The sequence below is a fragment of the Littorina saxatilis genome, linkage group LG12, assembly GCF_037325665.1.
Source record: "Littorina saxatilis isolate snail1 linkage group LG12, US_GU_Lsax_2.0, whole genome shotgun sequence".
In the NCBI taxonomy this organism is placed as follows: domain Eukaryota; kingdom Metazoa; phylum Mollusca; class Gastropoda; order Littorinimorpha; family Littorinidae; genus Littorina; species Littorina saxatilis.
This window is the reverse complement of record NC_090256.1, coordinates 20,473,485-20,500,545: the sequence shown is the minus strand read 5'-3', so window position 1 is coordinate 20,500,545 and position 27,061 is coordinate 20,473,485. Positions and strand designations below refer to the sequence as shown.

Here is a 27,061-nt window from a genome sequence, read left to right as displayed (position 1 = left end):
CAAGAAGGAGGTATATCTATTCCAAATATAAAAACATACATTATGTCTTTAAAATTATTGTGGATGAGAAAAATTTTTCTTGGTCCCAAGTGGAGGGAAATTCTCTTGCGCAACTGTCCGGAGGTTGAATCAGTCCGAAATTTCGGACCCAAAATATTAGCAAGAACAAATGTCAATCCTTTTTGGAGAGATGTTTTTGAAGCATATTTGGAATATTATGGAACATTGGAAGTTACAACTAAAGATGAAGTTCTTGCAGAACCTCTGTTCTTCAACAACAAGTTTAAAATTGGTAATAATTCCTTTCATTATAAAAATTGGTCAGACAAAGGTGTTTTTTATGTGAAAGATTTGTTACAAGAAAATGGAGTGTTTTTGGATGTGGAAAGCTTTAACACAAAGTATTCACTTTCTGTCAATTTTTTGGAATACTATGGATGTATTAATAGTATAAAATCATACTTGCTCAAACATAACACTGTTGTGGAAGATAACCAATGTATGCCCTGCATAAAGGCTATTAACTGTATTACAAAGGATTCAAAAGGATCTAAGGTGTTCTATGACGTGTTGATAGGTAAAGCTTGTATTCCAAACGCATGTACAAACTGGGAAAAAATACTAACACAAACACCAGTTGAATGGCCAAAAATATTTAACGTTACTAGGAAAATTCAAGAAACAAAATTAAAGTGGTTTCAGATAAAAATAAATAACCGAATACTTGTAACAAACTCAGTCCTTAAGGAAATGAAAGTTGTTAATAGTAATTTATGTAATTTTTGCAAAGTTGAAAAAGATTCGATTTACCATTACTTATGCAAGTGCCAACATGTCAGAACCTTTTGGGCTGAGTTTGAACAATTTCTAAAAAGGAAATGTGACAACTGTATTAGACTAAACCTTACTGATAACTTGATACTTTTTGGTTTTGACAGTAACATAAAGACAGATCAAGGCTTTGATTTCATACTCTTGAACGCTAAATTTTTTGTTTATAAATGTAGAATCAATAACATCAGACCATGTTTACGTGTATTTTTGAAAGAATTATCTTATCTACATAAAATTGACCAATATGTTTACAGTATTCATATGAAACAATATCAGTTTACCCTTAAATGGGCTCCATATTATGCATTATTAGCTGCCATATAAATTATGTATTATGTTGTTTTGTCAAATATTTATGTACCTTGAATTGTTTGACAATTAATTCATGCATGCCTGAATAAAAAATGTTGAAGAGAAAAAAACCAAAAAATAAACTGAGCAAACGAATAATCAATAAATACAAAAATACAGTGTTGTTATTATAAACACAAAAGTTAACCATGCTTTGTTTTTGAATAAAAGTACTGGCAACAGAATCCAACTGCCCCACCCCCCCCTCCCCCCACTTTCTGTCGTGTTGGTTTGTGATTTACCTGGGTGTCTGGCAGGTAGGTCAATGCAAAGGCAACTCTATCTTCCACAGACAGTCCCTCTTCGTTCTGAAAGGACAAGAACAACTACATCATTTGTTTATCCAAGTGTTAGGATTACCTGATCAGTAAATCTGGATATCACTGGTATGATTCAGTATACAGTGAAACAAGTTGAGCAAATGCTCATACAACTCAACTTATTTATACGTAATATGAATCAGAAACAAATTATCCACTGCTCTAGCTAAACAATTTAAAAAAAAGGGTAACTTCCTTCCAATTGACCCTAACTCGATCACATTGTGACCTTAACATTTGACCTAAGCCAAGAGGTCATCCAACCCTGAAAGTTTCTTAATGAAATTTCAAAGATCTAGTAAAAGTAGGTATAAACTACAACTTTGCTCACTATTGTAGGTACCTATAGTATATACTATACAGTACCTCAACATTTTCTCAACAGCTTTACATGAAACTCGAGAATGTAAATTTGAGTAAAATTATTATGTCTGAGTAATCCCTCACCAAGACATCTTCATAATAATCGCTGTCAGAGGCCAAAAAGCCAAAGATAGCTCGCAGGTAGGGGTCTGCTAGCTGGCTGCGTTGGGAGGCGCATGTCTGGCGCCACAAGTGATTGGAGTTTTCGTTGTAGCCAGCCAAGGCCATGGCCACCGCATTCAGGTTCAATTTTCCTGGGAAAAAACAAAGCAAATAACAGAAAACAATGAAGCCATAGTAATAATCAATCAATTTTCCTGGGAAAAAGATTACAAATAACAGAATATAATGAAGCCATAGTACTAATTCATCTGATAAATAAGCATGATGTTTACAAAGTGATTGATTTGTGCTGTTTAGCTACTAATATTTTGTTTTGACAGAGATGTTTGTTTCTTCGTGTGTGTTTTTATTTTTACAGTGTTCAGTGTTATGTATCAAGTTTTTGACTACAGATTCAGACCCCCCAAATCTGAGAAAAGCAGATCTTAAAGGGAGGCAGTCTTAAAATGAAATTAAATTTACAGAGGTTACGAACAGAGCATCTGGGGGGGGGGGGGGGGGGGGGGTAAAGAGTAAAGCACCATCAATAGTATTTTAACTTTCACAACTTCACATTTTGACTGCTATGAGAGTCTTAGAAGGGGCATTCCACTGTACCTTTTTACATTTAGTCAAGTTTTGACTAAATGTTTTAACGTAGAGGGGGGAATCGAGACGAGGGTATGTGCGTGTGTGTCTGTGTGTGTAGAGCGATTCAGACTAAACTACTGGACCGATCTTTATGAAACTTGACATGAGAGTTTCTGGGTATGATATCCCCAGACTTTTTTTTCATTTTTTTGATAAATGTCTTTGATGACGTCATATCCGGCTTTTCGTGAAAGTTGAGGCGGCACTGTCACGCTCTCATTTTTCAATTAAATTGGTTGAACTTTTGGTCAAGTAATCTTCGGCGAAGCCCGGACTTCGGTATTGCATTTCAGCTTGGAGGCTTAAAAATTAATTAATGACTTTGGTCATTAAAAATCTGAAAATTGTAAAAAAAATAAAATAATTATAAAACGATCCAAATTTACGTTTATCCTATTCTCCATCATTTTCTGATTTGAAAAACATATAAATATGTTATATTTGGATTAAAAACAAGCTCTGAAAATTAAAAATATAAAAATTATTATCAAAATTAAATTTTTTAAATCAATTTTAAAAACACTTTCATCTTATTCCTTGTCGGTTCCTGATTCCAAAAACATATAGATATGATATTTTTGGATTAAAAACATGCTCACAAAGTTAAAACGAAGAGAGGTACAGAAAAGCGTGCTATCCTTCTCAGCGCAACTACTAAACCGCTCTTCTTGTCAATTTCACTGCCTTTGCCACGAGCATGAGCGGTGGACTGACGATGCTACGAGTATACGGTCTTGCTGAAAAATGGCATTGCGTTCAGTTTCATTCTGTGAGTTCGACAGCTACTTGACTAAATGTTGTATTTTCGCCTTACGCGACTTGTTTGTATATATAAAGGATGAAACCCTTAAAGGCTGCCATATTCGTAGCGTTCATTAATTAATTCATATTGTTTACATGTGCCAATAATGTTATAAAACTGTACCTAAGGGGATATAATAACGATTGGCTGTAGCTTTCGAACACAGAAAAAATTATTTCAGTATTGCAAAGTGGTGTTGATAGTGTCGAATGTAAACAGAACAGTCTCAAAGTGAAAGTGGATGTTTTCCAAGTTAACAAGAATACAGAAAAGCGCGCTTTCCTGCTTAGCACAATACGCTACCGCGCTAATCTGGCGTGCCAATATCACTACGTTTTGCACGTGGAAGGTGAGCGATTTCCTTCAGGCGGGGATTGACGAAGCTGTACTGTCTGTGTTGACGGTCTAAAAATAGCCCAAGTCCTGGAGAACTGTTGCTAAACATAGCAATAAAGAATTAATTATTTCTCGTAATTGGTAAGGACTTCAAACCTAAAACTTTGCAGGAAGCTTAATTTATACATCCCCGCAACGATGGGAAAAGCCCTGGAAGTAATTAAACTAATTAAATAGGACTATATGTCAGCCTTTAACAGTCACAAGGAAGGGGGGCAGTGGTGGAGAGCAGAAAAGAGTATGCAATTTACAATACCGCCTACCATTGTCAGTTGTAGCAGATGCTGACAGAATTTCCAATGCTTTCTTCATCTTGAGGAAGAATATTGCGATTGCAGCTGCCTTTTCCTCTTCACCATTGTCCACCAGGCTGTCAAAAACCACACAATTATAAACATGTTGTCAGCAGAAACATGGGCTAGGGTTAATTTATAAACATGTTGATAAAAGAAACATGAACTGAGGTTATGTCAAATGGCTATAAAAGAGTAAAGCACCATCAATAGTATTTTAACTTTCACAACTTCACATTTTGACTGCTATGAAAATCAAATAATTTTTCACCCCTCTAATCATAAGCAGGGGCAACAGGGGCAACAACAACAACAAAAACAAAAAAAGCCACAACACCAACAAGAGTACGTACGCATTGAGGTGGTTGTTGAAATCAGGATGTGTATCCTGCACCCATCCACACAGTGACAGAGCCAAGCTTCTGCAAGAATAAACACAGATGTTAGAGCAACTTCACTATCAATGTCTGCTTATGTTCTCTTCTCAGATAAAGATGCAAACTTATAAGAGTCTAACCTTAGCATAAAGGTGGTCGTCTACATTTTTGCTTTTTTTCAATAATCTTATGGTTAGATTTCGCTAAAAAGTTATGTCAGATGATGAATGAACCATGGGGAAAAAATATATGTAAAAAAAGATTTTATTTTTGGGTAGCGTGACTCACCAATATTTTGTTTTCTGTTTGCTGAGAACATGTGCTTTGCCTAAAAATACTGACCAATCAAATTCATGTCACTATGCTTATAGCCACGCCCAAACAAGTGCAGCAACAGTTTGACACTGGAGCGCTGTCCACGCTTTTTTTTAAACGCACGAAATGCACGGGATTTGAAAGGAGTTTTGCGCTTGGCATTTTCCAAATAAGGATATCCTACTATGAGTACTACGCTGGAATACTACAATGAATTTTCAAACGGCTACACTGGCTTTGTCTTTCCTGATCGAAAGGGGGTGTATTGTTGATATTTGTAGATAATAGACTACATTTTAATGGTCAAATGGCGATTTCGGTATAAAAATGTAGACAAGGACCTTTAATAATGCATTATCAATAACAGATCCACATATCTTAGCTAGTTAGTTGTTGCTTTTTGGGTCCAGCGGACCATATAGGCCAAATCAGGACTCCATCCACATATCTACAGATATTATCAACAAAACTAAACTCACCAAAACATGGGGAAAATGTCCTACAGCATACCAGAACAGGACAGAAGTAGCTAGGCAAATATGGAGGAAGGAGACTGGCAACGCTGATAAAAAAGCTGACCTTTTGCATTTTGATACTGTACTGATGTTCAATAGCACGATTTACTTCTGATTGCCTCTAATATAGCAGCAGCGGCTGCTTTATGGATTTTTCTCATGTTTGCATAAAAAGCGGGAGTTGCACCTTGTATAAGGATGCACCTTATAGTCCCAAAAAGACAGTAGCCACAACGAGAAGCCTAATGAAGCCTAACCTTTCTGCACTGCGGTACTGATGCTTGATGGCGAACGTGACGCCCTCAGTGGCCTGCCAGTTGACGTAGGCCAGCTCACTGACCATGGGGTTGCTCTGCTCGTTGTAGAACTTGAGGATCTGCTTGATGCCCATGTTGTACACTGCCCCGCGCTTCCCCTGCTGGTTGGGGCGCTGGAACTGCGGCTGTCGCACCACTAGGTCAGGGTCAAGGTCAACTGGATATTAAGTGGCTGGCGTATGGTGGTATTTCGACTGTTTGAAATGCATTTCTTGCTTGCTTACTATTCTTCGTCCTTAGCTTTTTATTTTTTAATTTAATTTTTTATTTTAGTGTGCACTGAAGAAGTAGTTATTGAAACCAGTCTGCGTTCTTCGATGTTTACATACAGTATGTGGTTAACAGTTCTATATCTTGGCAGATCATGTTCCATGCCTGCATTAGTTTGATGTATATCAAGGCTAAGTTAAAGTATTGTACTAAGTATTGTAATTAAGACCTAAGAAACAAAGGGACTTCCATTATTAGTTCTTAGATTTCTTATACCAAAAAAGTCAATCCCTTTGAAGGGCGGAAAGGGGGGGAGGGGTGGGGGCAGGTGTCAGAATACCTGAAGCTGCTTCAAGTGCACACAAATAGTTGTGATTGCTTTATTTCTCTTTCTTTTCAGATTCAAACAAAGCTATGTGGAATCTAATTAATTCAAGATTTTGATGAAATATGACATTGATTGAACAAACCAAGACGTCTCTTCTTGACCCTACCATCCACAGAAATCTCTGATATCAAAAGCAAAGTGAAGTTCAAGAAGACGTCGTAAATGTAAATAATCGTGTCGCGCAAAAGTTCTGTCACTTCTTAGGTAAGTCTCCCGAGGAAATGACAAAGAATGTTGAGAAAAAAAGTTTTTCTCAGTGACTTGGGTCATATCAGCAGTGGAAAAATACACACATCGCTTGTATTTCGCCTGCTGTAACTTGTTTCTTTCTTTACAAATTAGTCAACAATACATTGCTAACGGCATCCTAGAAGACTATACAGTTTTCATACGCAAGTTTAGCTGCCACTGGAAAGCGGTCTGCTCATGAGACCTATGTGTCTAAAATGATAACTACAGAGTTGTGTACAGAGAAGAGAGAGACGTTGGAAAGAAGAAACAATTAACGAATGCAAACAGAAAAATGTCACGCAGAACTTGATGCTTCAAAATATACAGACTGTGACAGACAAGCGATTAATTGAATCTGCCTAACAGCGTCAGACATATCTACGGATCTTGTGGGGAAGAAAATGCTGTCAAACGACAATTAAAAGACTGAATAGCTGGTACTCTACACCACTGACTTACCTCACAGACTGAATGGAAAAAAATAACACACTGTCACACCAGCAGACACCTCACTGCTCTTTAATTGCTAACTGCTGTTCATTAACAGAGAAGAGTATGAAACGTTTTGTGCATAAAGGATACAGGAAATCCATTTCCATAATGCTAATAAGTTGGGCTCATCTGCCACCACTATTGCGTTAGCTTGCATATCCTCACACTGAAAAAATGAAATGATTAAACAGTAACACATTCATAAGACACACATAATCACAAACACAATTGCACACTGTCATACTCAATTTTGTAATCTTCTTCACAGATTGGTTTTCTGTCTTAACACACACACACACACACACACACACACATAGGCAAGCATGGACAGACACACTTTAGGCTTGTGTGAACACACAACCAGACATGCCCTCACAACGACAACTGCTCGCAGACTTAAAAAGCAAACAGTGTCAGAACAGCCAAAACATGACTGTTCAATAAACTTGACAAACCTGCATGCCATATCCGCTGAGCGCACGGTGCCGCATGCGTGTTGAAATGTCCTGTGCGTTAAGCTGGCCTGAGTCCACACAGCTCATGGTTCGCTTCCCGTTGGCCCACGTCAAACTGGAGTTGGGGGACCAGGCCTGAAAAGAGAAACCTTTTTATCAACTGGAGTACGATCAATTTTGTGTCTAAGACTTGATGTTTAAGTATATGTTCATAAGTAAAATGCAGTATTGTATATTGTCGACACAGCTTACAAGGACCTCCACGTTAATGGGAGGGAGAGAGAGAGAGCGAGAAAGTGTGAGTGTTTGTGAGCGAGCATAAGTGTACATGTACAGTGGAGTCCGGGTACAACGAATCTCAAGGGAGATACATTTTAGTTCGTTATATCAGTAATTCGCTGTAGAGTTTTCAACCCTAAATGGCCTTAAGACAAGTTTTCCCACTCACCTTCAAATGATCGTCCCATCGATCTTTCCTTGGAGAGTACAATCTCGACATGTTTTCAACAGCTTCATAATATAATCCATAGAGGCATAGTTCACATGTTCACTTTACTGTCACCATTTTAGAAGTAAAATTTAAAAAGTCGTGTAAAAGCATGTACATGTACATTCTGATCAATCTCCGATTTCATGGTGTCCACCAGTTCTGGTGCATGTACTACCCTGGCCAAGTTTCCTCTCAAGACATCAATTTTTAGAGACCACCCCATAGGTTAAACTCCCCATAGGTTAAACTCGGTCACTGACCCGGGTGCAGGAAGTGTTTCCTCTCTCATATGAAAGGGGAACCACCTCTCATAGCTAAAACTGGGTCAATGACCCCTGGGAAGGAGGTCAGTGTCTCATAAACAAGGCCAGCTATCACAATGGACCTGCCTTTGATCTCGCCTCACACACAGATCATTGTAGCCTTGTGACTTTTTAGAGAACAGTCATAGCTTAGCAGCTGATTGGAATAGTGAAAACACAGCGGCGGTGGCTGTTCCGTGCACCTCCAGCTGTTTGTTCAGAGTTCGCTCATCACGCGATGTGCACTTGTGTTTGTGTATTTTTGTCTTTGGAGACAATTATTGACATCAGTTCGTTGTAGCCTTGTGACTTTTAGAGACAAAACGGCTCTGGGGCGATGAAAACGTGTTTGTTATAAGAGGGGTTCGTTATGCAAATGAGTTCAAAAGGTTCGCTGTAGGCGGAAAGTAACTAGTAAGAAATGGAAGGCTGTCTGCCGGGAAATCAATGGCAGTTCGTTAAAAGCGGGATTTCGTTATACCCAGGTTCGTTATAGCTGGACTCTACTGTATGTGAGTGTGTGCACGCTTTGATGTTGGCGTGCATGTGATTGTCGCCCATGTGCGTATGTGTATGTGTGTGTGTGTGTGTGTGTGCATGCGTGCGTGCGTGTGTGTGTGTGTGTGTGTGCATGTCGCCTAAGTTTCTGTGTGTGTGCATGCATGTGAGAGTGCAAGCATGTTTGCGTGCGTGCGTGTGTGTATGTGTATGTGTGTGAATGACCATCTATTTCTGCACCACTAGCCACAAGAACAGGCAAACGTTGAAAACACATCAAAATGATAATGACCATGTTGGCAGTACAACTAGTAGAGTACTCACCACTGGGATTCTCTCAAAGACAACGATATCTTTGATACAAGATGGCCCAGCTGCTGCCAGCAGTCGATTCTCGTCTTTGGGGTGCCACGCAAAGGATGACATAACATGCTCTCCGCACGCTGTAAAGGTACAATATCGTAAAACTATATTATTAACACAAATACTTGTCTTGCTGTTTGTCTTTCTCATGTCCATCTTGTCCTTTTTACATTTAGTCAAGTTATGACTAAATGTTTTAACATAGAGGGGGGAATCGAGACGAGGGTCGTGGTGTATGTGTGTGTGTGTGTGTATGTGTGTGTGTGTGTGTGCGTGCGTGCGTGTAGAGCGATTCAGACCAAACTACTGGACCGATCTTTATGAAATTTGACATGAGAGTTCCTGGGTATGATATCCCCAGATGTTTTTTTCATTTTTTTGATAAATGTCTTTGATGACGTCATATCCGGCTTTTCGTGAAAGTTGAGGCGGCACTGTCACGCCCTCATTTTTCAACCAAATTGGTTGAAATTTTGGTCAGGTAATGTTCGACGAAGCCCGGACTTCGGTATTGCATTTCAGCGTGGTGGCTTAAAAATTAATTAATGACTTTGGTCATTAAAAATCTGAAAATTGTAAAAAAAAATATGTTTTTTATAAAACGATCCAAATTTACGTTTATCTTATTCTCCATCATTTGCTGATTCCAAAAACATATAAATATGTTATATTCGGATTAAAAACAAGCTCTGAAAATTAAATATATAAAAATTATTATCAAAATTAAATTGTCGAAATCAATTTAAAAACACTTTCATCTTATTCCTTGTCGGTTCCTGATTCCAAAAACATATAGATATGATATGTTTGGATTAAAAACACGCTCAGAAAGTTAAAACGAAGAGAGGTACAGAAAAGCGTGCTATCCTTCCCAGCGCAACTACTACCCCGCTCTTCTTGTCAATTTCACTGCCTATGCCATGAGCGGTGGACTGACGATGCTACGAGTATACGGTCTTGCTGCGTTGCATTGCGTTCAGTTTCATTCTGTGAGTTCGACAGCTACTTGACTAAATGTTGTATTTTCGCCTTACGCGACTTGTTTTACATTTAGTCAAGTTATATATATAGACGGGGAATCGAGACGAGGGTTGTGGTGATGTGTGTGTGTGTGTGTGTGTGTGTGTGTGTGTGTGTGTGTGTGTGTGTGTGAGTGTGTGTGTGTTTGTGTCTGTGCATGTGTGTGTGTGTAGAGCGATTCAGATTAAACTACTGGACCGATCTTTATGAAATTTGACATGAGAGTTCCTGGGAATGATATCCCCGGACGTTTTTTTCTTTTTTTCAATAAATACCTTTGATGATGTCATATCCGGCTTTTTGTAAAAGTTGAGGCGGCACTGTCACACCCTCATTTTTCAATCAAATTGATTGAAATTTTGGCAAAGCAATCTTCGACGAAGGCCGGACTTTGGTATTGCATTTCAGCTTGGTAGCTTAAAAACTAATGAATGAGTTTGGTCATTAAAAATCGGAAACTTGTAATTAAAATTATTTTTTGATTAAACGATCCAAAAACAATTTTATCTTATTCTTTGTCATTTTCTGATTCCAAAAAAATATACATATGTTATATTTGGATTACAAACAAGCTCTAAAAATCAAAAATATAAAAATTATGATTAAAATTAATTTTCCGAAATCGATTTAAAAACAATTTCATCTTATTCCTTGTCGGTCCCTGATTCCAAAAACATATAGATATGATATGTTTGGATTAAAAACAAACTCAGTAAGCTAAAAAGAATAGACATACAGAAAAGTGTGTTATCCTGCTCAGCACGACCACTACCGCACTATTCTGCATGGCTTGTCGATTTCACTGTCTTTGCCACGAGCGGTGGACTGACGAAACTACAAGTATGTGGTCTTGGTGAAAAAAGCAGTGCGTTCAGTTTCATTCTGTGAGTTCGACAGCTTGACTAAATGTTGTTATTTCGCTTTACGCGACTTGTTCTTTTCTTTTTTTTAAGTTTTCAAACAGACTGAGTTATACTCCTCTACTATATGTACCACTTTATGCTTTTTAAACAAAATTCACCACAAGGAAATTAGTCAATTTTGCTTAGGCAGGATTGCATTGACATGACCATAGTATTACAAGAACATTGCTCTTGTAGTTGGTTAATTTATTCACAGACATACATCAGCACAACTGATTAACTTTGTTCACATGGTATTCCAAGCATGTTGATCATCAAGTTACAGAGAAACTTCTAGTGACAACAAAATTACAATCGAATATGTCATATATTGTATATCACAATACTTAAACTGAATAAAGGTTTGTTTCAACCAACAAAATCACAAAATGGATGGAACTTTTGGAACTCACGTTGGATGTTCCTGTCGATGATCACTGGTTCAATGTCATCACAGCCTGAAAGGAACAAAAAATATGCAAAATCTGAACATACATTAGACAACGTGATCATATGACCACATCCGACTCAACTGCATTTGCCAAGCTTCCTTACAAACCAAGCACCCAAAACAAAGAAAGAAGCAAAAGAAAAAAAGAAGAAAAAACCTCCTCAAACCTTCAACAGTAAATGTACAACAACAAATCACCATCCTGTATATCTGCTTTGAATGCAGCAGGACAGGTGAGTAGAGCCTCGCAGTGCTACAATAGGAGCAATGAAAAAATTCCCAGTAGAGTAACTTTTTAAATATCACAAAGATAATAAAAAGCGTTGTCAGCTAGATAAGAAGCGAGAGGTAGCAAGAGATCCCACAAGCATGACAATGACACAATTTGTTTGTTTGTTCGTTCATGGGCTGAAACTCCCACGGCTTTTACGTGTATGACCGTTTTTACCCCGCCATTTAGGCAGCAATACGCCGCTTTCGGAGGAAGCATGCTGGGTATTTTCGTGTTTCTATAACCCACCGAACTCTGACATGGATTACAGGATCTTTTTCGTGCGCACTTGGTCTTGTGCTTGCGTGTACACACAGGAGTGTTCGGACACTGAGGAGAGTCTGCACACAAAGTTGACTGAGAAATAAATCTCTCGCCGAACGTGGGGACGAACTCACGCTGACAGCGGCCAACTGGATACAAATCCAGCGCGCTACCGACTGAGCTACAGCCCCGCCCTATGTTAATAGACGATGTTCGAAAATAACTATCATGTTTGTATGGGTTGTGAAAGAGTTAGTAATTACACCTAAAAATTTACCACCACTTTTTTTGGTTTAATCAAGATCTGATTTTCTCAGATTTTGTTAAGTCTTTAAAGACGGGCCTTGTCCACTCTACTGAAAACATGTTAGCAAACAAACTAACCAATGACAGCATGCCTGATGTCATAGAGACGAAGGATGGGGCTGTCCTTGCACATCACCGTCAGCACTCCAGACCTGGTCATAAAGCTTACATTGTCAAGTTAGTACATCTGAATAAAGGTGAACAATAAACATGAAGATACAAACAAAGAATATTCAGTTGAGAGAAATAGCCTTGTTACTCACCACTTTTTATAAAGCTAATAACATGTCCAGACATGGGATTCAGAAAAAGTCATAATTAAGGAAAAAAAAAGTTGGGGGTCTGGGGGCCGCAGAAGGCCCCCAGTAGGGTCCAGGGGCTTCGCCCCCAGAAGCTGAAGGTTTTTAGTGTTTTAGACACACAAAAATGGCCCTGAAATGCATATTTCAGCTTAATCATAGCCCCCCCCCCCCCCCCCCCCTTTCTCTTCCTTCCCATGTTTCTCAAATTAATTTTACGCTAAGACTCAAAATAAGGAGGAGAAAAAGAGAGAGAGAGAGAGAGAGAGAGAGAGAGAGAGAGAGAGAGAGAGAGAGAGAGAGAGAGAGAACGCAGGAACGCAGGAAATTTAATGCGAGGCCACCGGCATATACGCATGGGGGTTTACAAAAGACACAGGAAAAAATAGGAATAAAAATCAACAACAAAATTTCATGGTTGTACAGAAACAACAACAAAAATATATATCGTGGCACGAAAATTTACAAATTTTGTCTCAAAGTATCAGTCATAGCAACAATTGCCTGTTTGAAATTTCTTCATCACGTGTTTTCATGGCATAATAACAATACATGGCTACAGCTCTATTAATGTATATACTCTCATTTTGTAGCAGAAAAATCAAGGGTGGTACATGTACATTGTCAGTGAAATATTTCAAAATATATTTTACACGTAGATCCTGGTATTTTGGGCAATGTAGCAGAAAATGTATTTCGTTTTCCACAGCAGGACAAAACGGGCACGTGTTTGGTACAGCACTATAGCGTTTGTTTCCATTCAGGTCAATAATACCTAGGCGTAGTTTGACAAAAATGTTTCTAAATTTAGTAAGTGTGATATCTGTTAGGTATTTTTCCGGCTGCAATAAAGACTTGAACGAACTATACGTTGAAAATCTATCACTTTCCATTATCTTACCAAACCATTCCTGCTTATAGCAGTCAATCAAACGCTGTCTAAACGCACGCAAAAAAGCTTTTTCATGAACAACACCACCATTCAACCATACAAAGGAAAACCCACACATATCCAAACAACGCTTTACCGAGCAAGCCCAATTTTGCAAATCGACCTCATTTCCGGGTAACCTTGAAAATCTTTTTTTATCCATCTCGTACGCTTGTCTAGGTAATCTAACCAAAAACATGTTCTGCAGCTTTAGCCAGTACCTGATAACACTGACAGTACTGTCAATGAATAAAGGGAAACGACCGAGTTCTCCATATGCCATCGCGTTTGGAGTTCTTGGTAAAACATTCAAAAATCTTTTACAAGCAAACAAATGCGGAGATTCAACAGAACGAAAGCGTGTGATACCCCATATTTCAGAGGCGTACAAAAGCATAGGTTTTACTAGCGCATCAAACAATTTAAAAAATACACTAACATCCATGCTACCTAAGCTCCACATTGTTTTCATGATTTCTACCACTTTTCCCTTGGCTCTGCCTGCAAATTCTTCTAAAGCAATGTCAAATGATAATTTTGTTGTCAATGTGACACCCAAATATTTATAACTGTTTACAACATCCATAGGTTTACCTTGATAAAACCATTTTTCTGACTTAGATAGATGACCGCCTTTCCGAAAAACCATTACTTTTGTTTTCTTTAAATTTACACTGAGGCCAAGGGCAGAGGAGGCTTGTTCAAGATTGTTCAATTGGTTTTGTAGTCCAGCAGGTGTTGTAGAAATCAAACAAATATCGTCAGCAAAAAGAAGCAAAAAAATTTCTTGTAATCCAGACAAAAACTGAACACCATGCCTTCCATTTGAGGTTACTATATCGGCTACTTCAGTAATTAACAGGGAAAAAATCAGGGGAGACAACATGCAGCCTTGTTTCACCCCGGCAGGGCAATCAAAAAAGTCAGACACTTCAGGGCCCCATCTTACACATGACTGGACAGAATCATAAATCCCTTGTAGCATACGGAGCATTTTCGTCGAAGTTTTTATTTTTTGAAGAACGACCCACAAACTATCCCTGTCTACAGAATCGAAAGCTTTCAAATAATCAATAAAAGCAACGTACAGTTTACTTCTCCTTTGTCCATACAGACATTTCTTAATCATAGTCACAAGTGTAAAAAGATGATCAATAGTTGAATAGTTTTTTCGAAAACCAGCTTGTTCTTCACATATCTTGTGTTCACTCTCTGCCCATTTATACAGACGCCTATTTAGGATGGAAGTAAAAACTTTACTAATAGTACTCAGGAGGGAAATGCCCCTATAATTTCCAGGATTATTTACATCACCCTTTTTCAGTAAAGGAACTATCACGGACTGACTCCATTGTTTAGGAAACACACCAGTGTCATAAACACGGTTAAAGAACTTAGTGAGAAAAGGGGCAACAATATCCTCAGCTGCTTTTAGAAATTCTGCTGGTATTTCATCAATACCAGAAGCTTTCCCTGCTTTTAATTTTCGAATGGCTTGTTTTACCTCAGCTAACGAAATTTGTTCATCCAATTCATAAATATGTACATCTTCCTCACTTTCTTCATTTATTACATTTTCGTTTTGTTCAGGCGTTGAAGCTGTGTGCTGTCCCAAAATGTTTTCAAAGTGATCTTTCCAGACATCGATATTTATAGTAGCACGGTTTCTCTCCCTTGGGCGAGACCGCTTTACCGTTGACCAGAACATGGAAGGATTTTTTCTGTTTTCTAGTAAAGAATCTTGTACTGATTTTCTATATGCTTTCTTTTTCTCTTTTATCATATTTTGATATTCAGATCTTTTTTGCAAATACTGTAGTTTATCCTCAACCTTTCTAGTGCGAGAGTACCGACTAAGTAATCTATTAACTTCACGTTTTCCCTCCCTACACTCTGTGTCAAACCATCGGCTCGTACGACGCTGACGGCCTCCAAAAAACACCGTGCGTCGCATGCACCGACCCGCTTCTAAAAGCGTGTTTACAAACATTGTCAAGGCAGCGTCAGAGTTATCATCAATACATGCAGCAGCGTCATCGATGGCAGTTTGACCTTCACGTGAAGAAAGAAAATCTAAAAATACACTAGCTTTGGAGGAATCCCAAGTCAGTTTCTCTGAACTAGTCTTATTCTCACTGTCTACATCAGCGTCAATTTTTAGGGCAGCACACACATCTAGCCGAACAGGCATATGATGAGACTCAATGCGGTTGACAACAGAAAACATATTTACATATTCAACAAAATCAACTGAAGACAAAAAGTGATCAATAGTACTATTTCCTCTTTCAGACACAAAAGTGAATTTATCATCGAAACCTGGTTGTACTAATCCATGCAGAGGTACAAGGTGAAACATGCAGCAAAACTGAATCAGTATTTTGACGGGCGCTGTGGCGTGGTGGTAGGACGTCGGCCTCTTAATCGGAAGGTCGAGGGTTCGAATCCCGGCTGCGGCCACCTGGTGGGTTAAGTGTGGAGATTTTTCCAATCTCCCAGGTCAACTTATGTGCAGACCTGCTAGTGGCTTATCCCCCTTCGTGTGTACACGCAAGCACAAGACCAAGTGCGCACGGAAAAGATCCTGTAATCCATGTCAGAGTTCGGTGGGTTATAGAAACACGAAAATACCCAGCATGCTTCCTCCGAAAGCGGCGTATGGCTGCCTAAATGGCGGGGTAAAAACGGTCATACACGTAAAATTCCACTCGTGCAAAAAACACGAGTGTACGTGGGAGTTTCAGCCCACGAACGTAGAAGAAGTAGAAGAAGAATCAGTATTTTACCAAAGTTATTTGTCAAAACATCTTGTGATTTTCTTTCAAAAACATTACCATCCTCATCATCATCTTCTTCATCAACACATTCAAGACACCAATCCCCTATTCGGGCGTTCAAATCACCTCCAAGTAAATAGTACACATCCCTGCCAGCTTCCATTAAAGACAAAATAAACTGTTCTAGCATTTCTAGAGTACAATCATAATCTTTTTTATCATAGTACACACTGCCCACTGGATGATTATACAGACCAATAAACATCATGTCTTTCTCACAACCAAACAATTCTTTTGAAAGTTTTACGCACAAAACATTTTCACTCTTGGTATCAATAGTCTCAACAAAATCCGACAGACATTTACGAATCAACATAACAGTTCCACCAGAAACATGGCCCATCTTGGTCAGTTTCACACCTGGTGAATGAAGAACAATGAAATCACTAAAATAGGTACTGAAGTCAAAGCTTGGCAAAGTAAAGGTTTCAGACAAAAAGCAAACATCAAAAGAAGTTATGTAATCAACAAAATCAGGGTCAGTTAGCTTGGCAATCAACCCATTTATATTCCAACAAAGAAATGAAAAAGAAGTATTCAATTTGTCCTTATTTGCTGTTGCAACATTATTTACATCAGGTGTGTTTTTGTCATGTGCTTGTGTGTCTTGTTTGTTTGCATTGTCATAGCCTTGGCCACGCCCCTATTCGCTGTTTCCTGCACGGGTGGGAGTTCCACGCACGTTGCGAATGTAGGCCGAGTACCCACCACCTCCACTATTGCCACCCAAAGTCATGTCTTTGTGGCCCTGCCGATTGGCTGAGCGGGTTACACGCTTATCTCTGGCGTCACTCTGCCCGGAATTCCGACCGGAATTTCCTTCAGTGTCACGGCTGTGACCCTGAGTGTCACTGACGTCACGCTCTATTTCTACTTCGCTGATTGGTTGACGCTGCTCGTGATCAGGGGGCGTCTCCGAGTCGGTGTTTGTCAACAAACCGGGGCCACCCGGCCGGCGGTTGTCAGCACGGCGATCATCGTTGTTTCTGGGGTTGTCATGGAAGCGTAGCTTGCCGTTTGTGTAGTAGGCCGTCTTCCCCTCCTCCCTCAGCTGTTTCAGCTTCTGGGTCTGCCGTCTGGTGAGATCTTGGGCCGCTCTCAGGTTGTCGTGCTCCATGTCGCTTCGTGCCTCACGGTCTTTCATGAGACGCATCGCATCGCCCCAACGTTGGAACTTGGCAATGATAGGGCGGGGGTTGGGATTCTTGGGGTTGGGTTTGCCGAGGCGATGCGCTCGCTCGATGACGTCAGGCTCCCACTGCTTCTGAGGAATGTAGGTGTCAAGAACGTTTTTCACTGCAACAACACAGTCAGCATCGGTGTCACCAACTTCTTCTGGTATTCCGAAAAACTTGACGTTGTTGCGACGGGAAAACCCCTCCAGCCTGTCAACCTCTGCCTCGAGGCTAGTCACCACACGATACAGATCGTCTTGTTGTGAGGAGAGGTTGGAGATCGACTGTTCGTTCTTCTTGAGGGACTTTTTCATTGTCTCTTGCTCATCCCCAAATTTCTTCATCAATGTCTCTTGTTTTCTAAGCATGTCTTCTTGTCGTTTGAGAATGTCCGCCTGTGTTTGCATGGTTGCCAGAATGACATCCAGCTTCTGCTGCAACGACTGCTCTAAGTGTTTGATGCTATCTGCCACTGCAGTTGACTCCGCACCACCACCACTACTTTCGCTACTGCCACTGACAGCAGGCCCAGGGTTTTCCTCTACGTCATTGCTCAATCTCAAGCGTCGTATCGCGAAGGCAATCACTGCCAGGCACAAAGATGGCGCGTGCTGTGCGTGCGGAAAGGTCACCGCCATCGGTGACAGGTGTACAAGGTCATCACTTGGCACTGACAAATGGCCAGTCACTGTTGACGAGTTATAAGTCACAGTTCCCAGGGGTGGGAATGGCGCACTAAAAGCACTTTCCGCAACATCTTTGAAGCAGCACACGATGTTCGCAAGAAAAACAAGGCATCCCCAAGTAATGCACACGTCGCTGACACTGATTTCAGAACTGTCACCATACACGGGCTGAGCACAAAGCCGGTTCAAGAGATGTTTTGCCACACAAGCCAGATGAAAACGACCAATACTGGCCCTCCAAAGTCCTACCTCGATCATTTTCAGTAGATTTCTGCACACAATCACTTTAGACTTTCACTTGTATAGTTCTGGAGACTCAAACTTTGATATAGCCACTTTGAACTTGAAAAATATCCATCTTGTCTGCACTGTGAAAATTTTTCCCTCCTGCGCCATTCGTGGTCGACCTTGACCCCCCGAGAGAGAGAGAGAGAGAGAGAGAGAGAGAGAGGGGGGGTGGGGGGGGGGTGGTGGCGTGTGACGGTGTGGTTTCAATGTTCTTACCTTGTCGGTGCCAAACGACCACAGTGACTGATTACACGACTGGGTTTTCAGGATAGTCAGGTGCTTGTTGCTTTTCAAGTGGCTTTTGAGGGCAGTCTTTCCATTGGAACCGTAGTTGATAACATTAACATCGTTGCACAAAGTGCACTGAGCTTTTCCCGGCAAGTTGATTTTAGCAAACGGCATCGCCAACTTTCAGTTTCACGTCTTGTGTCTTCTGGCCTTTCTCGTATCTCCAGCTCAATGATACAACTTCATCGAGCCAGTCGAATCTCCAGAGATTTTTCTTGTATTTCTGCTGGTCAATTTCCGGGATAGAACGGTTTCGTCTCGCTTTAGCTTCCTCATCATTTTGGCAGGTGGCTCGAAACGATGTAAAAATGGCGCCGAATCATTCTCATACGGTATGCTTATACTGAATCCCCGATAGCTACGTTGAAACGGTGACTGTAGGACTAGGAGACAAAGAGCGCGTTCCCATACGGATCGACCAGCAACAGTCTGACCGTTTTAGGAACCAACCGTTCAAGAATAGTATGGAATGGAGCGTCGCGATCAGCGGACCGGCCGAAAAACTTGGGTCTATACCTACATATACCCCAACATTTTCTCAGCGGATTTGCACGAATCTCAAGAATGATCCCTGGAGCCTAAAAATTTACGGAATTCCGTAAATTTACGGAAGAATCCCATGTCTGCATGTCACTCAGCACACCTGACAAGGTGAAAAATAAATATGACGTTATAAACAGTATAAGCTTTGTTACTCACCAGTTTTCATTACACTTATGACGCTTCAAATATTTCCTTTTTTGTCCATATAAATCTCATACCATCCCTTGCTAGTAGATAAATTCCACATATTTTGACTAACCAGTTTTTATTACACTTACAAAACTTTTTTTTAACATAAAATAAATCTAATACATCCCCCTCCCCCCCATGTAAGACAGTTGTTTTCCATACAGCTTATTCCTTTCTTTCTTGTCCTGCTTTCTGAGCACTTTCTTCCTTTATTCCCCTGTCTATTTCAACTAAGTTCGCTGACGTTGAATTATTCCTTGCCTGACTTGCATAAAAAATTGCAAATTAAATTTGAAACAGTCTATGTTCATTACCTTGTCAAGCACCAGCTGATTTTGGAGACAGGTTTTGCTTCTTGTAATGTAAAAACCTAAATTAGGGTCAAGGAATAATAAACACTGACACACAGTAACACGCCCGCAAAGTGTTAGTAACAGAGATGTGCAAACACACACGTTCTGTAAGTAGATTATTAGGTTTGCATACATGATGCTAATTTTGTGTGATATTCTGTTGTGTAAGTTTGTTCCATGTTAGTGAAAAAAGTCTATAAATAATGTGATTGCGAAGAAAAACAAGAAGGGCAAAGCCCATACGACTCACATGCTTGACCTTGACCTTTACATGACCTTGACCTTCAGCTAAACCTTGCAATGACATCATACACTAAGAACTGCTTTACACATTTTTCCTACCAAAATACATGTGACCTTGACCCAAGGTCAAGGTCATGCAACACAAAGCTGTTAATTCAAGACATAGGAAGTACAATGGTGCTTATTGGCTCTTTCTACCACGAGATATGGTCACTTTTAGTGGTTCACTACCTTATTTTGGTCACATTTCATAAGGGTCAAAGTGACCTTGACCATATGCAGGTCTGCCTACCCTCCAAGTGAAGCTTCAGGGACAAATATCTGTTGAAGATTAAAATAAGTCGATTTTGCGCGAAGCGCAACAGTTGAGGTTGCGCGAAGCGCAAGCGAGCTGGCTAGGGGGGTCCGGGGGCATGCCCCCCCGGAAAAAATGTTTGGCCAAAAGGACACAATTGGTGCAATCTGGTGTCATTTCACCCTAACATTGCCTTCAAATCATCTTGCCAAACTTGAACATTGTCACTGTAAATGTCACTGAAAAAATGAAATTCAAACTTAAAATATTTACATTTTGTACAAGGTTTGGTGGTGTCACTGCATTCATTTGGAGCTGGCCTGAAGGGACCTGTAATAGGCACTCTTCATGTCTTTGAGCTCCTTGTTGGTGTAAACTCTATCCAGAGCTTCACCGGGTCTCGACTTGGCGACAACAAGTGCTTCGAGAGTGTCTTTTGCCATGCTGCCTCTAAAATCTGTCATGTTCTTGCGGACCACCGAGAAAATCCTCTCGCAGTGATTTTACTAGTATTGGTGTTTGCCTTTTCGCGTGTTTCTTTATTCTTGATGTGATTCGGGCCTTCCACATGTCGTCGAATGTCATCAATGCCGCCAGATTTACAGCCGAATTCACTAACACAAATCGTGCACAAAACCTTCGTTTCGACACTTCCTGGCTTGATACACGGGTATGTCTCCGTATATTTCTCGATGTATTTCTGCGGACGCTTCATTTTTTTCGCAGGGTCATTATCGGTTTCACACACAGCGAGATTTTCTTTCCTTTTTGACGCCATCTTTTCTTCGACCTTTTCTTCTTGCAAGAAGTTGACGCGCATGCGTATTAGCTACAAAAAGCTGCTCGGCAATAGTCGGAACCCGCCTACGTCATTTCTTAGCTGTGACTTCGGCAATTTCCGGAAGTCATTCACCAGGCAATCTCTCTAGCTCACACTGTTGTGAGCGTGTTTGGAATTTTTTTGAGTTTCCGGGACGCATTTCGAACATCCGTATTTTCCGGAACACTTGATAAAATTTATTGATTTCCGGGACAAATACGGAAATTCCGTAACGGTAGGCAGACCTGCATATGTGACCAAATGTGTCTCATGATGAAAGCATAACATGTGCCCCACATAATTTTTAAGTTTGAAACAGTTATCTTCCATAGTTCAGGGTCAAGGTCACTTCAAAATATGTATACAATCCAACTTTGAAGAGCTCCTGTGACCTTGACCTTGAAGCAAGGTAAACCAAACTGGTATCAAAAGATGGGGCTTACTTTGCCCTATATATCATATATAGGTGAGGTATTAAATCTCAAAAACTTCAGAGAAAATGGGAAAAATGTGAAAAATAGCTGTTTTTTAGACAACATTTATGGCCCCTGCGACCTTGACCTTGAAGCAAGGTCAAGATGCTATGTATGTTTTTTGGGGCCTTGTCATCATACACCATCTTGCCAAATTTAGTACTGATAGACTGAATAGTGTCCAAGAAATATCCAACGTTAAAGTTTTCCGGACGGACGGACGACTCGGGTGAGTACATAGACTCACTTTTGCTTCGCATGTGAGTCAAAAATCGGGGGCCCGGGTAGCTCAGGTGGTAGAGCACTGGACTTGTGAGTGATCGAAAGGTCGCTGATTCGAATCCGGGCCGGGACGGACACAGGTCAACCTTATGTGCAGACCCAGAGACAGTATCCATCTCCCACCCCCGTCACCACAGTGACACGTAAAAAACCTCGGTCATTCTGCCAAAAGTGCAGATGGCTGATACCACCTAAACACGCATACACTTGTCTATCTCATCTAAAGTCGGGTTAAAACCCAGGAACATGCCCCTAATGGCTTTGCCGTGAGGGCGTAAAACTTGAATTTCTTGAGAAAAAAATCTGAAATTATGAGAGAAAAAAACAAGAATATGTTCAGTATAAGAAATAACGATTAACAAGGAAACATGTTGAACACCAGTTGACAAACGTTTGTGAGCAATACAATGGACCAAAAGGATACTGGTCTGTCAAAACTCCTTGTGTCCCAGACTGCAACTTGAGACTGAAAACAACAAACCATACAATTACCGCCTGTGGTGTGACTCTTTGACAACTGTCTTACATTGTGTCTTAAAAAACATATATATAAACATGTTCTATATATTGAAATCTATTGAACATCAGATCACCAAAACTGAAATCACAGAAAAACAAACTGCTACAGCGCAAATCAGCAGAATGTCAAAAATATATTAACTCGTACTTTCAACTAAAAAAACAAGTTCATCCTTATTCAGCTTGCTCTGAATACATAGTCCACAGCTAAATTGAAAACATACAATTATCAAATACTGAAAGGTGGTAAGGAAAGAGGTCAGAGTTGACCTAAAGAAAATTCCAGAATGTCCTAATTTTTCTGAAAGTAAAATAAGATATAAAAAGTGCAATAACCCCCCCCCCCCCCAAAAAAAAAAAAAACACACACACACACAAAAACACAATCCACACCTCTCCAAAGGATGCTAGCCTGTGTGAGTTCTGATTGTCCACACAGACGCCATACACTGTTCTGTGCTGTGTAGACAAGCGGGGCTTGGCAGGATCTGGACATAGACATTGCCATCCAGGTAACCAGTTGAGAACTATTAGCAGAACACGTTCATTTACTTTGTTGGTCTGGCTAAAAGACTCTTTCAATCCAGATTACTTTTCCAACACGCACACAAGCATGCATGCACACTTTTTCTCTCTCTCATATATGCATGCACATACACACACTCTCTCTCTTTCACACACACACACACACACACACACACACACACACACACACACACACACACACACAAACACACAAACACACACACACACACACACACACACACATACTACCTGAGCACTTGAACATACAAATATAAAAAAAAATGTAAAATAAATGCAAACAGTATTTACTTGTTGCTGCTCATACCTCGCAAGTCATAGAGACGCAGATAGCGATTGTTCATCCCACAGACAAAGTTGCGGCCATCAAACCAGGCAAATGAAGAACTTGTGTCTTGTGCACCTACACAAAGAAGTACATTCCAAACAAAAACTTTGAATGCAATTTCATGTGCAAAAAACATTGTATCTGGCAACAAAACCACCCTGCACATCAATAAAATTGAAGTCCACTAAAAAAAATGTTTCCACATACAGGTGATAATTATTTTATCTGAAGCTGACACAACTGTTCTCTGTCAAGGTCAAGTTTACAGGGATGAATTCTTCTTTAAAACTGAGTAATTGTATTCACAGAGTAATATAAAACATGGTCCCTCTCTACTACCAGGTTACAATTTTCTGTTTAATCGTATCCCAAGTAACTTGAGCAGACATTGCCTCACTTGCATTTTTTCACTGTACGTCCTTCACAAGACAACAACATCACTGACAATTTTCAATCAATGATGGTGGATAATAATTTAAGCAATGCAACTCTATTCACACACCAAATTACAGAAGTTTAGGCATTTACCTATCTCAGCATATGGGCGGGTGATGGAACCGTGTTCACTGGAGCTGTAGCGAGAGCGTTCAGATGTCTCACTGATGGAGTGCGACATGTTCACATCCCAAATGACAACACAGGAGTCGTTGCGGAACTTTTCCAAGCCCTCTGCCAGCTGTGAATATTTACATGAGCAGCATTTTGAATAGATATGGCTCTAACTTATATGTATGCATAAACAGAGAAGAAGAAAAATCATCTGACCTAGTCTGTCCTTCTATGCTTTTATGTGTGCATGCATGTGTGCACGCGAGCATGCGTGTGCATACAGGCATGCATGATTGTGTGTGTGTTTGTTTGTTTGTGTCTGTCTGTTGGCGGGTGAAAATAAACTCACAAAGGCATCAATATGTATTAAAATTCAGACAGGGTTGAAAAAAGAAAACTGCAAAAGTAATACTTACAAAATTTGACTCCACTGGATTCCATGCCAAATAGTTGCACTGTCTAGAATGTCTTGGCACTTTAGTAAAAGCAGAGATGACACAAAATCAAAACACTGATGAGGAAAATTGCATACAAATTTAAAGTTTTAAGTGTGTACATACAATTTGAAAGAACTAAAAACTTAAGTTCATTCTAAAAGCACCAGATTTAAAACGAAAGTGTGTATCTGTATGCTTGTGATTTGGTGTGTGTGTGCGTGTGTTGGCATACATGTGTGTAAATATGCATATGCAGTTGTACATTACTAAAAAAGCTAATGGCTAACACTTTCTTGCAAAATCATTTTGGATAGGTACTATGCAGAGAACAGTCACTGGAAATGTGCTCATTTCAACATTTTTTTCCTACGTTCTAAAAGATAACAATATATATTCCGAAGAACACACAGAAAATACCACTCTCAGCTGCCTGCATGCCGTTCAACAATGAGCAACAGTCTTTAACCTCCCACTCACCAAACTCTTTGCCAATCAGTTCATCATCTCCTGGGTCACCAAAACTGCAGCAAAACAGAAATTAACAAGAAACATTGAACATATTATCACAAGCAGATTTACTACGCTTATAGCACATATCACAAGAAGCACAATATTTTTGCGTTTAAAAAAAAGCCCAACAGATTCCCATGTGACAGCCAATTTTTTTTCATCTTGAGTTTTACCAATGACAAAGATGTGCCATTTCCTGGCAGTAAAATACAGTAATTATGACAAGAGACAAACCTAAAAACTGCTGACAAAAGATAGAGTTTAGAACTGATGACAAAAGACAAGCTAAACTGCTGCCAACAAACACAATCAACAAGAAGGGCAAAGCCCATACGACTCACATGCTTACATAGCAATGACATCATACACTAAGAACTGCTTTACACATTTTTCCTACCAAAATACATGTGACCTTGACCCAAGGTCAAGGTCATCCAAGGTCATGCAACACAAAGCTGTTAATTCAAGACATAGGAAGTACAATGGTGCTTATTGGCTCTTTCTACCATGAGATATGGTCACTTTTAGTGGTTCACTACCTTATTTTGGTCACATTTCATAAGGGTCAAAGTGACCTTGACCTTGATCATATGTGACCAAATGTGTCTCATGATGAAAGCATAACATGTGCCCCACATAATTTTTAAGTTTGAAACAGTTATCTTCCATAGTTCAGGGTCAAGGTCACTTCAAAATATGTATACAATCCAACTTTGAAGAGCTCCTGTGACCTTGACCTTGAAGCAAGGTAAACCAAACTGGTGTCCAAAGATGGGGCTTACTTTGCCCTATATATCATATATAGGTGAGGTATTGAATCTCAAAAACTTCAGAGAAAATGGGAAAAATGGGAAAAATAGCTGTTTTTTAGGCAACATTTATGGCCCCTGCGACCTTGACCTTGAAGCAAGGTCAAGATGCTATGTATGTTTTTGGGGGCCTTGTCATCATACACCATCTTGCCAAATTTGGTACTGATAGACTGAATAGCGTCCAAGAAATATCCAACGTTAAAGTTTTCCGGACGGACGTCCGGACGGACGGACGACTCGGGTGAGTACATAGACTCACTTTTGCTTCGCATGTGAGTCAAAAACTGACGATAAGAGAAGAAGTTGCTGATCCACAATCATGCACTGCAATGAAACCAGATTTTTTAGCCTGAAAATGAAATGAAACTGGAAACTGGAGGTGTACTTTGCAATACATGTAGGCTCTTTTGCTGGCTACAGTGGAGTCCGAGTACAACGAATCTCAAGGGAGATGCATTTTAGTTCGTTATATCAGTAATTCGCTGTAGAGTTTTCAACCTCACGAGAGGGGTGACCACACCACCCCCTCCCCCATACACTTACACAGAGACACACAAACAACAGGATTGAGTCTATGCTAACCACTTCTTGTGGCTACTAAACAATAACAACAAACTCCTAATATTTCTTTAAACGTTCTGTAAAAAATGATTTGTATGAATGGTGTTGAAAAGAAGAGATAAAATAAATCCTCAAGGCAGTGACCGCACTCACCATGCACTGACATACGAAAGCAGCCACACAAACACAGCACAGAGGCACATGTGCAGATGCTTTGCGAGAATAACCTTGAAAACCAGTTTGAATAAAAAGCAGCATAGAGCTGCATGTCATAATCAAGTTATTTATTTTCTTTTTGTCTGGCTATATTGACTGCATGCCGATCTTGTGGCAGTGACTTTTCACTCTTCAGTCGGAAATACACTAAACACAACACCGCTCTCACTCTCCCTCGCTGCCTACCCTAAAGCTGTGACAACTTATGCTTGGAAACTGTGTGGAAGAGTGCACCTCTCTATTTCTCTCCAATGATCTTCCTGCTGACAGTGACACCAGACACCCCACTGAGTTTAGCCAGCTACCCCCCTCTCTCTCTCTCCCCCCACCTCTCATAGCTAAAACTAGGTCAATGACCCCTGGGAAGAAGGTCGCTGAGTGTCTATAAACAAGGCCACCCAGCTGCCCTGTGATCTCGCCGCACACGCAGATCGTTGTAGCCTTGTGACTTTTATAGACAAAGCGGCTCTGGGGCGATGAAAACGTGTTTGTGCGCGATGTGTACTGGTGTGTACTGAGCACAGTCATAGCTTAGCAGCTGATTGGAATAGTGAAAACACAGTGGCTGTGGCTGTTCCGTGCACCTCCCGCGGTTTGTTAAGAGT

The 27,061-nt window shown here is 40.2% G+C and overlaps 1 protein-coding gene across 1 annotated transcript in view; it reads right to left on the bottom strand.

The window, feature by feature from the left end:
* Positions 1-27,061, bottom strand: part of LOC138981476 (GATOR2 complex protein MIOS-like) — a 54,339-nt gene that overhangs the window by 17,608 nt on the left and 9,670 nt on the right. Inside the window, exons 5-21 of the mRNA XM_070354406.1 lie at positions 24,835-24,878; positions 24,337-24,395; positions 23,900-24,047; positions 23,351-23,446; positions 22,894-22,988; positions 22,406-22,447; positions 19,830-19,885; positions 12,358-12,431; positions 11,401-11,445; positions 9,027-9,145; positions 7,413-7,547; positions 7,048-7,123; positions 5,577-5,772; positions 4,466-4,534; positions 4,083-4,189; positions 1,953-2,122; positions 1,428-1,493 (exon numbers count right to left, since the gene is read on the bottom strand). Of these exons, the coding sequence (XP_070210507.1) occupies positions 1,428-1,493; positions 1,953-2,122; positions 4,083-4,189; positions 4,466-4,534; positions 5,577-5,772; positions 7,048-7,123; positions 7,413-7,547; positions 9,027-9,145; positions 11,401-11,445; positions 12,358-12,431; positions 19,830-19,885; positions 22,406-22,447; positions 22,894-22,988; positions 23,351-23,446; positions 23,900-24,047; positions 24,337-24,395; positions 24,835-24,878 (1,597 nt within the window). The remainder of the gene's footprint in view (positions 1-1,427; positions 1,494-1,952; positions 2,123-4,082; positions 4,190-4,465; positions 4,535-5,576; positions 5,773-7,047; positions 7,124-7,412; positions 7,548-9,026; positions 9,146-11,400; positions 11,446-12,357; positions 12,432-19,829; positions 19,886-22,405; positions 22,448-22,893; positions 22,989-23,350; positions 23,447-23,899; positions 24,048-24,336; positions 24,396-24,834; positions 24,879-27,061) is intronic.